The sequence below is a fragment of the Hydractinia symbiolongicarpus genome, chromosome 14 (genome assembly GCF_029227915.1).
Source record: "Hydractinia symbiolongicarpus strain clone_291-10 chromosome 14, HSymV2.1, whole genome shotgun sequence".
In the NCBI taxonomy this organism is placed as follows: Eukaryota; Metazoa; Cnidaria; class Hydrozoa; order Anthoathecata; family Hydractiniidae; genus Hydractinia; species Hydractinia symbiolongicarpus.
In genome coordinates, this window is record NC_079888.1 from 14,786,715 (window position 1) to 14,800,484 (window position 13,770).

A 13,770-nucleotide genomic window follows, 5' to 3' on the forward strand; every position below is an offset into this window, starting at 1 on the left:
ATATGGAACTCCCGTATAAAATATGCATAATAATATTTTTTAGATAGTTTACTTTCACTATCGAATTAAAAAAAATCAAATTTAAGGAATATGCATATGAGCTGTCTCTTGTAAACCTGACTTCTGTCTATTAATAATTCTGCACGCGTGCACGCATATTCAGCATATAGAAAAAGTTCGCACTTCTATCATCTTTTTGCATACTCAGTTCACACATTTTTATAACACCTACGAAAATCTTTAAAAACAAATATCTCGTTAGTAAATTTTCGCATACATGCATTTACGTTTGTGGTCTCTTTTTCCGAAAGCTTCCTATTGGCTCATTGAAATTTTCGGTAATGAAAAGCTGAATAAATTATGCACAAAAGGTTCCCGGATTTTTTTGTATAAATTACTGATTAGCGAATTATGACAACAGAAAGAAAATAATGTGCATTTTTTTGAATGATTAAATGTAATTACAAATAATTTCATAACGACGTTATTAGAAAAAAAAACCGGGAACCTTTTTGAATTTAATTTATGCTGAATATAATGGTGCGAAAACGAGAAGTCTGCGACCACGCGTTCGGAAAAAGAAGCCATTTTAAAACGTACTGTGAAAAAAATTGGTGTGTGTTTATTTCAATATTTTTCTTTTGGAAAATTACCATCTCACGAAAATAGCACCATCAAAAAAGTCTTTTATCAGGCATTCAGAAACAAAAAAACATGAAAAATAATTATAAAAGTATTGATAAATTATAAGGGTTTTTCTGAGACTACGCATCAAGTGAGTTTTTTCCTTTACAGGTGTTACAGCTAACTGACACCGATACTTCTGTCGAGATCTTCTGAGACGCAATTACTGAGTACCCTTTCAATTCATCAAAGACAAGAAGTACCATCTCTGCTAGATCTTGCTGAGAATTGTATTGGAAAGTTGATTTCCAGAAGAGTGTATCTTACGTTCCAGGGTCTTGAGAAAGTTTAAAGGATTAACGGGGGTCAAAGAACGGTTTAGCATGGTCATGTTAAGAGCAATCGCCTTCATAATTGGTGACAAACAGGATGACTCTGAAGTACTTTGGGACCATAGGGATGGAATAGTACTTAGAGCTTGCAAAATAACATTGGCATATTTCCTTTGTTGACAAAACCTGCCTTTATAAAATTTCACTTTGTTTTAACACTAGTTTTGTTATGGTTGATTTTTAGAGAGGCCGCAGTGCGTGACCTGCTAAACGACACTTGGAGTACTTTGACGAGATGCAACAGACTTAGGTGGAAAAGTCTTTCTTATTCCGGGTGCCTTAATTAAGGAGTCTTGAGAACAGTCACCTGTATCCACCTGTGAACCTGGTCGAAGACTACATTTTGTATGAAAAAGGTTTACAATACAGCAAGCTGCACTGAAGTATCTTGTCTACAGGGACGGTGGATGTAAATAAAATTGGGATTAGGCTCCCAGAAGAAGGTGCTGAATACACTTTCTTGCTTATTACAAGCATGAGTACTGTCCAACTTGGACCTATAACTATTCACTGAGAAAATCTTAAAGAGAAAAAACAATCCTTCAATCACAAACAATACGACACAAGACAGATCTAACAACATAAACGGACTGGTTACAGAACAAACACAAATGGAAAAAATGTATATGTCAAAAATATATAATATAAAAAAAGAATTATATAAAACCCTCCTGTGCGCCAGAACTTGTGACTCTGGCTGTAGCTTTCCACATGTGTTACAGGGCCCCAACACTCAGCCTTACACAGGAGGTTGTCGTTTACATTATTTAAGTTGCCGCAATGGTCAATAAAAGCTCTTAATTGAAAAGGTTTACGACATTTCACTACTCCAGGATAAGCAGTAATACGGGAGGTAATTTTCGCCACAAGTCCGTTACCACTGGTAAGACGTTTTAGCTATAAGATGAGGAGAGAACCGCACAACACCACCTCTTTTTCCACTAGAGCAGTTTGATCAGCGTTGCAAACACGGCAGAAGTAGGCATTGGTGTCTGAGAACTCCTTATTTTCTAAGGAACTATCTACGGAAAATTGTAACGTAGTGTGCAGATACAGTTGGATGCATAGTGCTATAAGGAGTCTGAGGAGCAGGTAATAATACATGTATCGCAAGTGGTGGATGTCTTGATGCTAATACTAAAAGGACTTCCAAGAAATGGAAAATCTAATGACAGACCAGGTAGAAGATATTCAAAGAAGATATTTAAGAACCTCGGGGACGTCATGCTAAGCAAATATATTAAACATCCTTCCCGTTGCAACTGATATATGATTTTTCATAGCAAAAAATGGGAAAAGTCCAGTGGACTTTGAGATACAGCCAAGCGTTGCAGAACATCTACAAATGCTTCACCTAACTTTGAGGTTGTTTTGCTGACAGAAATGGTTTCTTTAACTTTTGGAAGGGTGATCGAATTTGCATAACATGTGTTTCCCACGTTTTTTAGACCGCTATTACTAATATCAGTTTTAGATAACAATGCGATTGTTCATTTAGAAAACCAAAATTTTATGTGCCCTTGGGAAATTTCAGGTAGTTTTGGTTTCATACATTTCTTGAATAGGAGTAACTACATCGCAATGCAGATATAACTAGCCTTTTAAGACAGAGATGTTAATGAAAAAAGGAGGTTTCTCTCTAAAGAATAAGAAGCCACTGGAAAACTTCTGTATTCTCCCCTTTACAGGGATAATAGATAAGCTAATGGATTCCGGCTGTACTGAAACAAACACCTATGAATGTGGAAACATGAAGATTGGTGAAATTCACTCATGCTTGGGATCTGGTGCGGGCCCTTGAGTAAGCATCCCCTGCCTCCTGCAAGACACCAGCTACATTCATTGACGCCATCCGCCAAAACTAATAACTTTTGTTAAACGTTGGAAAAAGAAGAGTCGACAACTACAATTCGTATCGTTGTTGCTTCTACCTACTGACACACAGCCCAGAGCTAAGAAAGGTAGACTTGGAACCCAGCCCTTAGAAAGGTTGTGGCAAAGAATAAAAGCAGCAAACCTGGAAATAAAAAAGTTTCCTGACCTTAGACATGAACACTTGAGAAATCGTATCGTAATGCTTGGGCTGACCAAGAAACTGCCCCTTAGAAAGGTAGACTTTGAACCCAGCGGCGGCAACCCAGAAAACCATTGCATATCGCCTCGAACTTAACACGTTCGCTGCCGCAGTCGTATTTATAGGGCGTTCATTATTTGCCGAGGCAAAAAAGCCGTGGCGTCAATTCACTGCCGGTGCTATTTTTAGCGTATCCATGCTATTTGCCAAAGCTATATCTCAAAACTACCTATTTTGTTACTAAGGTTATCATACATATTCTTTGAGCATAATTCAAACTGAAGGTCATGGTTTAAAAAAACCCACTACGAGTATACACTCGTAGTTCGGCATTGCAGAAAGAATTTTTTTCTCCAGTGCCGAACTACGAGTATACTCGTAGTAACTGATTTCGAAGAAGCTGATATATTGCAGCATTTTCGAACAATTTTAAAGGAAACTCTTGCATTGCAGTCTATTTTAGAGTGTTCTTTGATAATTTAAAGCTGTCGGAACAAAAATACCTTCATTTTTATTTGGCTTGCACTTGGTAAAATGAGTAAAAAAGGTGAGGATTTTACGTTCTTTTATAGTTTTTTTTAATAAGCATGTGAGTGCATTTCTTGGTTTATCGTTTCCTACTGTTATCAATTACCCTTGTGCTATTTTTGTTGATTATTTCCCAAGCTTGGCCTTTTAGATTAACGTTAATTTAAGTTCACATAATTTTTTTTCTATCATCATAGCACATCAACGATATACTTCCGCTGAAGTAGCACAAATGATTTAAGAAGATCGAGTTGATAGTGAAGATGAGGTTCATGAATTAGGAGATTCAGATTCTCTATATACTGATTCTTCTACTTCGTCTTCAAGCGAATCAGAGATAGAATCAGATTCCGAACAAGAACAAATTCCTGTGGTACCCAATAGTCCTGAAAGACCCCGAAAACGAGTTAGAACCAGAGGGGGACTTGCCTTCAGAGGTGCACTTGCTCCCAGACCAACTAACGATCATGCCCAACCAATTGCTCGTCCAGAAAGTATACCTAGAAATGATCAAGCTGAAAACTCTGATACGAAAGAAAATCCATGGAAAGACGAACCAAACATTGTTAAAGTATTTGATTTAAATGAAGAGCCTGGTTTGAAAAGAGACATGGAAAACAAAGAGCCTGTGGATTTCTTTAATCTTTTCGTCACAGAAGAGTTGATTAATGTGATGGTAGTTGAAACTAATCGTTATGCAGAGCAGGAAATCGAGAAACAGCGTCCACTCAAAAAGCGCTCTCGATTAAAAGATTGGAAACCAATAAATGCAGAAGAGATGAGACTATTCCTTGGGACTCTCCTTCATATGGGAAGTGTTAAATTGCCATCATTTGAGCATTACTGGTCCAAAAATAAACTTTACAACTTCCCAGTGTTTTCTAAGGTAATGTCTCGAAATAAGTTACAGTTAATGTTAAGGTTTTGGCACTTTGTTGACAATGAAACAACAGTTGGTGGACGCTTGAATAAAATTCAACTACTGATTGATCAATTGAACGGGACAATGGCTAACATTTACACACCCGACAAGAATTTTTCGATTGACGAATTAATGATGCTTTGGAGAGGACGCCTCATATTCAGGCAATATATAAAAAACAAACGACACAAATACGGCGTTAAATTTTATGAGCTTTGTGAGTCTGATGGCATTGTTTTGAATGTTAAAACTTACTCTGGTGAACCGACACCCAACCCAATGTTAATGTTCAACGTGATTTGATTTCAGAGAGTTTTTACATACAAACATTCAAATGTGATTCAGCTTTACAATGATTTAACATTCGAACATTCGAATTCAGTTTAAAAACGTTAGACATTTAAAGTGCGTGGCACAGCATACCGTAAACTAACAGACCCAAGGTTTGATGATTTCAGGCATCGTCTTTTTGAGAAAACTGGTTGCCAACTTGCTGCTGATGGAACCAACAACGATCTTTTGAATCCAGAAGGACTTGTTGATTATGCAGTGCCCCCTCCGATGCCCTTAGATCCTGCTATTGATCCTCCACAAATTTCCCCACCACCAGAAGAGACTGCAGGAAAGAAATGCATTGGATGTTTTGGATTATTTTGAAACTTCCCAAGAGATGGACGGTATAGAAGTGGTAGAGGAAGGTGAACTTGTTGAAAACGGTTGGGTGTTTAATATCTTTGAAGGACTAGATGACTAACTTTGCATTTTTAAGGGCTTTATTATTTTTGCGGAGAGCGGAGCCCATTTCCCCATTAAATAAGAGAAATATAAGGGACGGTGGAGGGTTATAGGGTTTCCGCACCTATACATCAAAATATTAAATTTTTGTCAACTTTTTGACTGGACTGCCTAGTAATTTATCTGGTTATTTTACCGTAAATTAAAGGCACGGTGATGGAGTGCTTTTGTTATTTTTAAAGATGGTCTGGTGAAGATTGCAGTTAAGAGCAACTCTGTATAGCGTTTTATCCACGTGATCCCTGAGTTACTTTTACTTATACCACGTCACCGTTTGTACGATACATTACGCTTTAAACTGCTATCGATATGATCACAATGGACGGAACATCATTTTTAAGAAAACGAAGAAAAGGTAATTTATATATTTAATATATCAATACTTTTTTAACCTGCAACAGATTCCTTCTTAGTCTTACTCACAATTAAAGCTTCCTAGCATAAAACTACTGACTTAGCTGGAATAATACAAGAATTAAAGACATCATATAGCTAGCTATTTTAAGAAGAAAATAATTTACAAAGAAGTGGCAAGCCACCGCAATGATGAAGCTTGATAATAGAAATATTCTTTCAGACAGATTTTCCAGCTATAGCTAATTAGCTTTACATATACTACACAATCAGATAATTATACACTGTTGGAATGCCCCAACACATAGCTGGTTCTAGCTACAATTGTCCAAACACTGTTGTTTTTGACAATTATACCAAAAACTAAGAGCCAAAAAGTTTACCAAAGTCAGCAAAAGAACATAGCAAGCTAGCTATACATATTCTGCAAAATGACGTTTCGTCCACACTCATGATCAGTTCAAATGTAAAGGTTGTTGAGGTCACACATAATCCTTGAGCAACGCTCAGCCACAAATGTCATTTGTTAACATTGAATGACATAGAGGCGGATAGGAAAGTCATATTTTTGTGGACAATTGTAACCATATTGGATGCATGTAACAAAAGACCCAGGGTAGCAAACATTGCCATTTTGTAGATCAGTAAATCAACTTTGCATGCACCAGTTTGTGTCAAGTTGAAGAAACAGAAATTATTTATATTATCGAAAAACCCTTTTTTGCATCAACATCCACATTTTCTGTTACATAGGCTTTGTAAATTTTGACAAGTCGTTCTTATGCAATTGTCAACATGTTTTGAAAACCTTGAAATATATATTTCTTATTTAATTTCCCGATATGTTACGCCACTCCGATGTCACGTTTAATTTTTGATATCTTACGGGAACTTTTCCCCTAAAATGTTGCTGTTAAATGTGACCACAACTTTCCCACAAAATAAAATACTGATGGATTGTTTTAGCTGCTTTGGGTAACAACAGGCTGTTTACTGTCTGTTTACTCTAACCAAGATTAGGATAGTTTTTTGGACTTCGGTATTATGCCTATAAAAATGCGACACGATATACCTGCATACACTAAGCGCTTGGACTTTAACGTCAGTACCTGTGCTTCTATATAGCTAAAGTAGCACTACAATTTTTTTTGTAAGGCTATTATGTGGATGTACAATGGGCACAACATAAGTAAATTGCATTTTTGCATTTTCAAAGTTTTTAAATGATTGATTGATAATTGAGGAGCCCGTAGACCTAATAACAGACACGTTTTAAACTTCACAAAAGTCTTGCATGAGTTTTGCTACACGATTTTTTCTAAACTATTGTTCGGCGTGTCTTAAAGGGGAACTCCAGGAATTAACGGAAAGGCAGTCATTGCCCCATTTTTTTTTTAATTTTTTTTTGGACGCACGCACCGTGGGCTTGGCCAGATGCGCTTTAGGGGCCTTAAACAAATGCGTGCGTAGCGCGTAGTAAGAAAAACAGAAAAAAAAGGAATTGAAACATTTTACAATAAAATTAATTTTTTCTTTTTATAATAATAAGACGAATCTCTCTTTTCACCGCACTCCCATAGGTTTAGATATAAAAGCAACAAAGCATATTGTGTTATCTTGTGTTTTAAAAAGTTTAACTAGATAGTTGGTAGATCACTTTATTTTATTTTGATTTATTTCCAGTTAAGCAACAAAATGATGATGATCTAAAAAACATTTAAAAAAATAACTAGAAATAACAGATAAATGTCATCAGCAACGGAAGTTGACTGCTAAATCGGCTTGTTCCGCCGTAAACGAAGCGCATTTGCAATGATACCATTGCGGACATCGTGTACATTGCACCCAGTCAATTTCGTTGTCTTTGGGTTTTTTTAGACATGCCTGAAATCAAGAAGAAGAATCATAAAAGTTCGAACTCATTACGACAATTGATTGCTTGTGTACTCATAAATATGAATATAAATGCACTTACCCGACACATTGAATGTTCTTTCTGAATATTCTTCCATGTACGTGCAGATGGAATACAATTTCCGACAATCGTCTTATATATATGTCTTCTAAAGCCCATTGGATCGCATTTGTCAGTTAGCTTGCCACCTTAACGAAAGTCATAAAATTTTATTAACAAAACTTTCGAAGGTATTTAAATTATACGTCTTCATTTCTTAATTGCTTAGACAAGTCCTATAAATGAAACACTTACCTGACATTATCTTTGACGCGTAGAAGCAGCAGTATACACCACAGCTGCGTGCATCTTTCTGCATCACATGTTCTTCTGTTTTGATGGATATGTTGGTTACGTTTTTCCAAAATTTCTTTTGGAGAATTTTCATTGCCACTGATACCGCATCGCTATGGGATTTTAGATTAGGATTGTAGTCGGTTGTCATGGGGTCGAGTACAATGATCGATCCACTTTTCACATCCACAACTGTCAAAATCCAATGTGTGCCGCCGTCGTTGTATGGTATAAGCACGTACTTGATATTATCTAAGTCGATTTTTGAAAATAAGCCTCTGATGGACTTAAAGCGATCTATAGCAAGTACCTCTGCCGGATCAAGATATATCATGTCGGTGTTTTTACAGCGTAGGTGAAACAAATAAGCTGTAATGATCTCATCTTGTAGCCAACCAGGTCTAAAACCACGTTCGACATTCTTGAGTTCGCGCAGTTCAGATTCAGTGAATGTGACCTCCAAAGACAACAATGAAAAAAACGTAATTGTGACACAATCAAACTTCAGCAATGGTAATCGCATATCGTCAAACCCCGACACCCTGGGCGTCACATTAGGGTTAGGGGAATTATTTTTAACGACAATTGTTGACAAGCCGATGCTTTTGTTGGAGGTTGATTTTTTTTTCCGTTCCTTGATGTTTTTAGATGATTGAACGGTAGGTTTTTGTTTTTCCAATGGGGCTGGAACAACTGTAGGTACATTCATGTAGGTGTTAGATTTAATGCCATCCACAATAATCTGTTTTTTCTCGTAAGACGGATATGAATAATTACTTCTTCGCTTTAGTGGAACCTTTTTGGTCTTTTCAAAACGCCCAGGACGCAACTGTGTGTCGAGTTTTTCATTAGGACTAATTTCCCGTTCTGTTTCGCTGTAAATAGGTGTTAAAGCAGCCATAGAGTCAACGGAATCAGCGGAAAGCATTGCTACAGCTTTGCACTGCGTAATAATGTCTTGCAGTTGTTTGTTGATGTTGGGTAAGCGTAATGATGCAATAACAGAGTTGTGAACGAGTTCTCCTAATTTCACTATGCTTTCTTCATATTTCTCAATTTCAGATCTTCCTATTTTTTGTGGAGTTGTTGCGATAGGTTCCACAAAAGCGAATTCCTCGTCCTCCGTTGATAACGCAGTTGGAACTTTAGCGGTCTTGACGTCAGATGTATATATTGCTACCACTAGTGAATGGACTTTATGAATATGTTTGCATATCAATTCTGTGTCCAGACAATTGCAGGAATATAAATGAGCGCACAATCCAAAGCATGGTAGCTCCAGGCATCTTGAGCGTGAAATAAAAGAATGTTATTACAAAATATATAAATATTATATTTCGCATTAGGAAACAAACAAATGTATGAAATCATTTTACAGCGAGTTTTAAGTTTTTAAATTTCTCCTCAATCTTCAAACTTCTAACCTTTAAATTTTGTTTTGTTTTTTTTGTATTTCGTATTATAACATTTTTTACTCACCTATCCAAGCAATCGTTGTCGGTGCATTTGTTTTCCAGCATCCTCACGTTGTACTGGCATCCATCGCGACTTTGGGACTGTACTGTCCATTCACTTTCTGACAGCTTTTCCACTTTAGCGTCTGATATGTTTAAACCTTTGGTATGCCTTGAGTCCTCAATAGAAATATTTTTTAAATTTCCGTAATAAGTCAGGCTTCTCTTTCTACGCCAATAGTCCTCTTCTTCAATGGTTAGCAGCAAATTGATGAGGTCGTCAATTCTTTTATTCGGTCTTCTTTCCATAAAGAATGTTTTCAGTTTGTTATGAAACGATTCAACAAACATATTAGTATCTGTGTTGCAATGTTCAAACTGCCTGTAACACATCGCCCATTTTTCGGCCCTTCGAACATAGCGGTCCTGAAAGTACTTGGCAAAAGCAGGAGCAATTACAGAACATTTTTTGAGGAATCCCCTTTGCAGAATTTCAAATTGTGAAGCATCTTTTTCATTTAAAATAACCAAAAGGTGTTGCATTACTTCATCTTGCTGACTTTCTGGAACTAATTTCAGATTCCTGCGCCAAGCCCGGGTTATGTGCCACTTACACAGAAGGTGCTTAGTTTCTCCAAAAATAGCAGAAAATGCGTTCCATCCGGAATTATCATCGTCTGTCATCAAACAGTTAACTGTGAAGTCGTCAGGACATCTGCTTTTTATTTCTTCTAAGAATGGCCGGAGAGTTAATTCGTCATTTCGATTGGATATCAACCAACCCACTGGATAACCTTTATTAAATTCATCCGGCACGATCACAGTTGTCAATGGGAACTCATACTTGTTCGTGCTGTGGGTGCCATCTATACAATGTACTTTGTTTGCACCCTTAATGAACATTTCCAGCTGTTCCCTTGTTTGAATTCCGATTGCAAAGAGATCCTTTTTGATATCGATATCATCGTACATTTTTGGCCCAATAGCAACTGACTGTCCCTGTGGCTTATACACAATAATACAGTTGTAATTTTCCATTTCTAATTTTTTCACCAACAAGTGAGTTGATGTGCTGTCATCAGGGTGTAGCCTTCTACCGTATTTTATGTGTCTTTTTATGTCGGTAACATTGCTCTTACTGACCAGATGTGCCCGCGTTATTTTTGAGTCGTTTTCCCTGGTATTACGGTTACCCATCCCGTCACGTAAGTCCTTGTATACTTCGTTGACTGGTATACCAATAGACAGTTTTGCCTTTATTTCCTGGCGGATGGTTGATGGTATGGGTTGAAAAACAGTATTTTCTAAATTGACTGCGTGGCTATGAGATGTGATATACTCTACTCTAATTTCTTTATTAACTTTGTCCATGTGACAGGTCAATCTAGTTGGGCAAAAGCGTCCTGTTTTAATCTGACCGCGTTTAAATTTTTTCTCTGTTTTTCGAGCTGGTTCACCTTTTTTTCTATGCGATCTTCCGTCCCCGTCATGCTGGCAAACGTAATAAGCGTATTTCGTTAATTTAGAGTCGCCATCCCCTCTTTGTTTTGAAAAATATATGTGTTTATCTAATTCTTCTTTTTCTTTCCATTCCATGAACATCTGTTTGTCCTCAAATACCAAGTTACGAACGTTTGTCTTCGTACCATGGAATGTGTTTAGGTGTGATATCATTCTACTTTTGTGGTAAAAAGTCTCTTCACAACCAGGGAATGTACATTTTGAACGCTTACCCTGATCAGTTAACGTAGTGTTATGTTTCTTCAACATATGCGCTTTTAACTTATTTTTGCGTGTATAGTTTGCGTCGCATTTATCACATTGAAAGGTGGTTACATTTTCTGTGATGACCTTTTCAGGGAATTCCGTATTAATTCCATCACTTTGCTTTTCGGCAGGTGAATCTGAAAACATGAGTAAAAAGGTTAGAAAAAAAGGAAAATATTTATCATTTAAAACATTTATCTTTATCGTATTATTTACTTACCCGATCTTTCATCATGGGTAATTATAACTTCATCTTGAAGTGCTTGAAGCTTCTTTTCTCTTCTGCGGTTGTATCTTTTAGTTTGCTCTAAAATAATAAAAACGTGCCTTGCCTAAAAACTCAGAATTTTTTACTTATTTTCTCGCAAGGACGCTACTTTCTAGACGTATTACAAAAACGAAAGGTAGTTGGGAAGTGCATACATAACTTACTAGAAACTTCTTTTTCAACATCTGAAAATATTTTATTTAGCTCTGTGTTGCATTCATCTTCCGAAGAACTGTCAACTAAAAAAAAGTGTATAATACTGTATATTGAAAACAGTTTGGCGATTACTTTTTAACATTGAGGATACTTTACTCATCTTACTCACTCACCGATTATTGAGTACTTTGCTTTGTTTATATTTTGCTTCAAGCAACCTTGTGAAAAATATTTTTAAAAGACTAAAACATTTTGTGACAGAGTCTATGAAGTAAAAAATTACATTTTAGAGACCTTACCTAATTCTTCCCTAGTTTCCCTTATAATGGCTTTGTATAAAAGCTTTTCCCCGATAACGTTCGAACTTGATTCTTCTACAAACAAGAAAACACTCATTGAAAAAAAGGTAAAACATTTGGCGAGACAACTTTCATAAAGAAAATACAGTTTTTCTCACCTGTCTTTTCTGTTTCCATACTAATTCTTCCACAAACTATCTACAACAAATAGTTTAGCCGAGAACAAGCACCCAGCACAAAGTAAATAAACGTTTTATATATAATTTTTAATATTTCAAAAAATGGACTAGCTTAAATATGTACTAACTCAATTTCCTTGATGATATGATTTTCCCGCGCGCACGTGGGGTTTGTTTTGATGTTTAAGCCTATGACTTTGAACCCTTGATTCCATATTTGGTGTTCTGATATTAAACTTACAACGGAGTGTAGCGATATCTTCATCTGAGAGGTTATTTAAAAAATGGGGCAATGACTGCCTTTCCGTTAATTCGAACTCCAGCAGAAATCCGTTTTTTCTATTTTCTTTTGTAACTACTCAGAACATCAGAATAAATCAAAAAATAAAATTTTCTTTACTTGTTTTCCTAATTTAAAATTGTTGTACTAGCCTATGAATATTCAATTTTTTTTCTCATAAAAAAACAGACAGGCGCGATTTCATTTATAATCGTATAAATAATGACATCACATCATGCAGAAAGTTTAAGCGAGCACAGAGAACGTTCATGTTAAGACCTTTAGCTGACATTTAAATCGCTTTTTGTATGTAACTTACGTTTAAATCGTTAAGAAAATGGTTAGTTGCTCTGCGTTTCGATGTACCAATCGATCAGAGAAGTGTAAAGATGTCAGTTTTTACAGAATCCCGTCCTTGAAAAAGAAAGAACTTAGGCAACAATAACTAAACAAACATTTGGAAGGTGTGCTGCTGGAGTTCACGGACTTTCTGCACGATGTGACGTATGCTTATTTATTCACACCTGGTCCTCCCGACTTTACGCGACCTTGCAAATTTATTTGAAATTGAAGATGTTTACAGACCCGATTAAGGTATAAATAAAGATTATTAACGATTGTAAAAGGTTTATTCTGACATATTTATGTATTGCCTTATCAAAATAACAAATTTTTTCTCTGGAGTGCCCCTTTAAATCTTGCCTCATTCTTGTTTCGGTAAAGGATTCATAGAAACCCTCCACCTTGGTGGGCAAAAACACAATACTAGTATATATTCATCAACTAAGTACATATATATGATTGAGAGTTTCATTTCGATTCGTGTCTGTTCCATTGTGTGTTATGTTTTGAGTTCTAGAAATGCCAGAACAGCACTGGTCAATTTCAGCAATCTTTTGACGCTATCAGACCAAATATCGTTTATGTCCGTTTTGTCATTTTTTCTTATTATTCTTCCAGTGACTTTACATTTAAACATATGTTCCGTTGTTTCGGGGTGCTCTTTGCATACAAATCGTTTTAGATTGTTCATATAGTATATCCTAAATAATTGCACTTCAGATCTATCATATTTAAACGTATTTTTAAAATTGACACCAATATATTTGTGTGGTGAGGTTTCAAATATTCTTCTCTTTTAAAATGTTCTTTATTCACGTATCTTGTTTTCCTTCCTTCTTCATTGTTATTTCGTATCTAAGCAGTTTTTGACCTTTTGTTTCCATTCATTTTTTGTCATGTTTTAAATGTCTACGTTAAGTTCTATCTCATTTTTTCATGAAATTTCGACAATTTACGCATAGCAACGTTGTTTGTCCATATCTATTTAAATGATCCAACCGTTCTCAGGGTGAAAGTTTTCCATGAAGACCGCGCACTCTGTTAAAAGCAAAATAAACATGGCGAATTCAGAGACAAAGAGTGTGTGT

At 36.2% G+C, this 13,770-nt stretch overlaps 2 protein-coding genes across 2 annotated transcripts; both read right to left on the bottom strand.

Moving 5' to 3' along the window:
• Positions 1–7,068: 7,068 nt before the first annotated feature.
• Positions 7,069–9,236, bottom strand: LOC130625580 (uncharacterized). Its single transcript, XM_057440685.1, has 3 exons — positions 7,899–9,236; positions 7,665–7,792; positions 7,069–7,573 (listed from the first exon to the last, which is right to left on the bottom strand). Exons 1-3 carry the CDS (start codon positions 8,863–8,865, stop codon positions 7,442–7,444), a joined length of 1,227 nt encoding a protein of 408 aa, XP_057296668.1. The 5' UTR covers positions 8,866–9,236; the 3' UTR covers positions 7,069–7,441.
• LOC130625579 (uncharacterized) lies at positions 9,236–12,380 on the bottom strand. The gene is made up of 5 exons (XM_057440684.1): positions 11,882–12,380; positions 11,756–11,800; positions 11,591–11,665; positions 11,379–11,465; positions 9,236–11,295 (listed from the first exon to the last, which is right to left on the bottom strand). Exons 1-5 carry the CDS (start codon positions 11,976–11,978, stop codon positions 9,413–9,415), a joined length of 2,187 nt encoding a protein of 728 aa, XP_057296667.1. The 5' UTR covers positions 11,979–12,380; the 3' UTR covers positions 9,236–9,412.
• Positions 12,381–13,770: the final 1,390 nt, after the last annotated feature.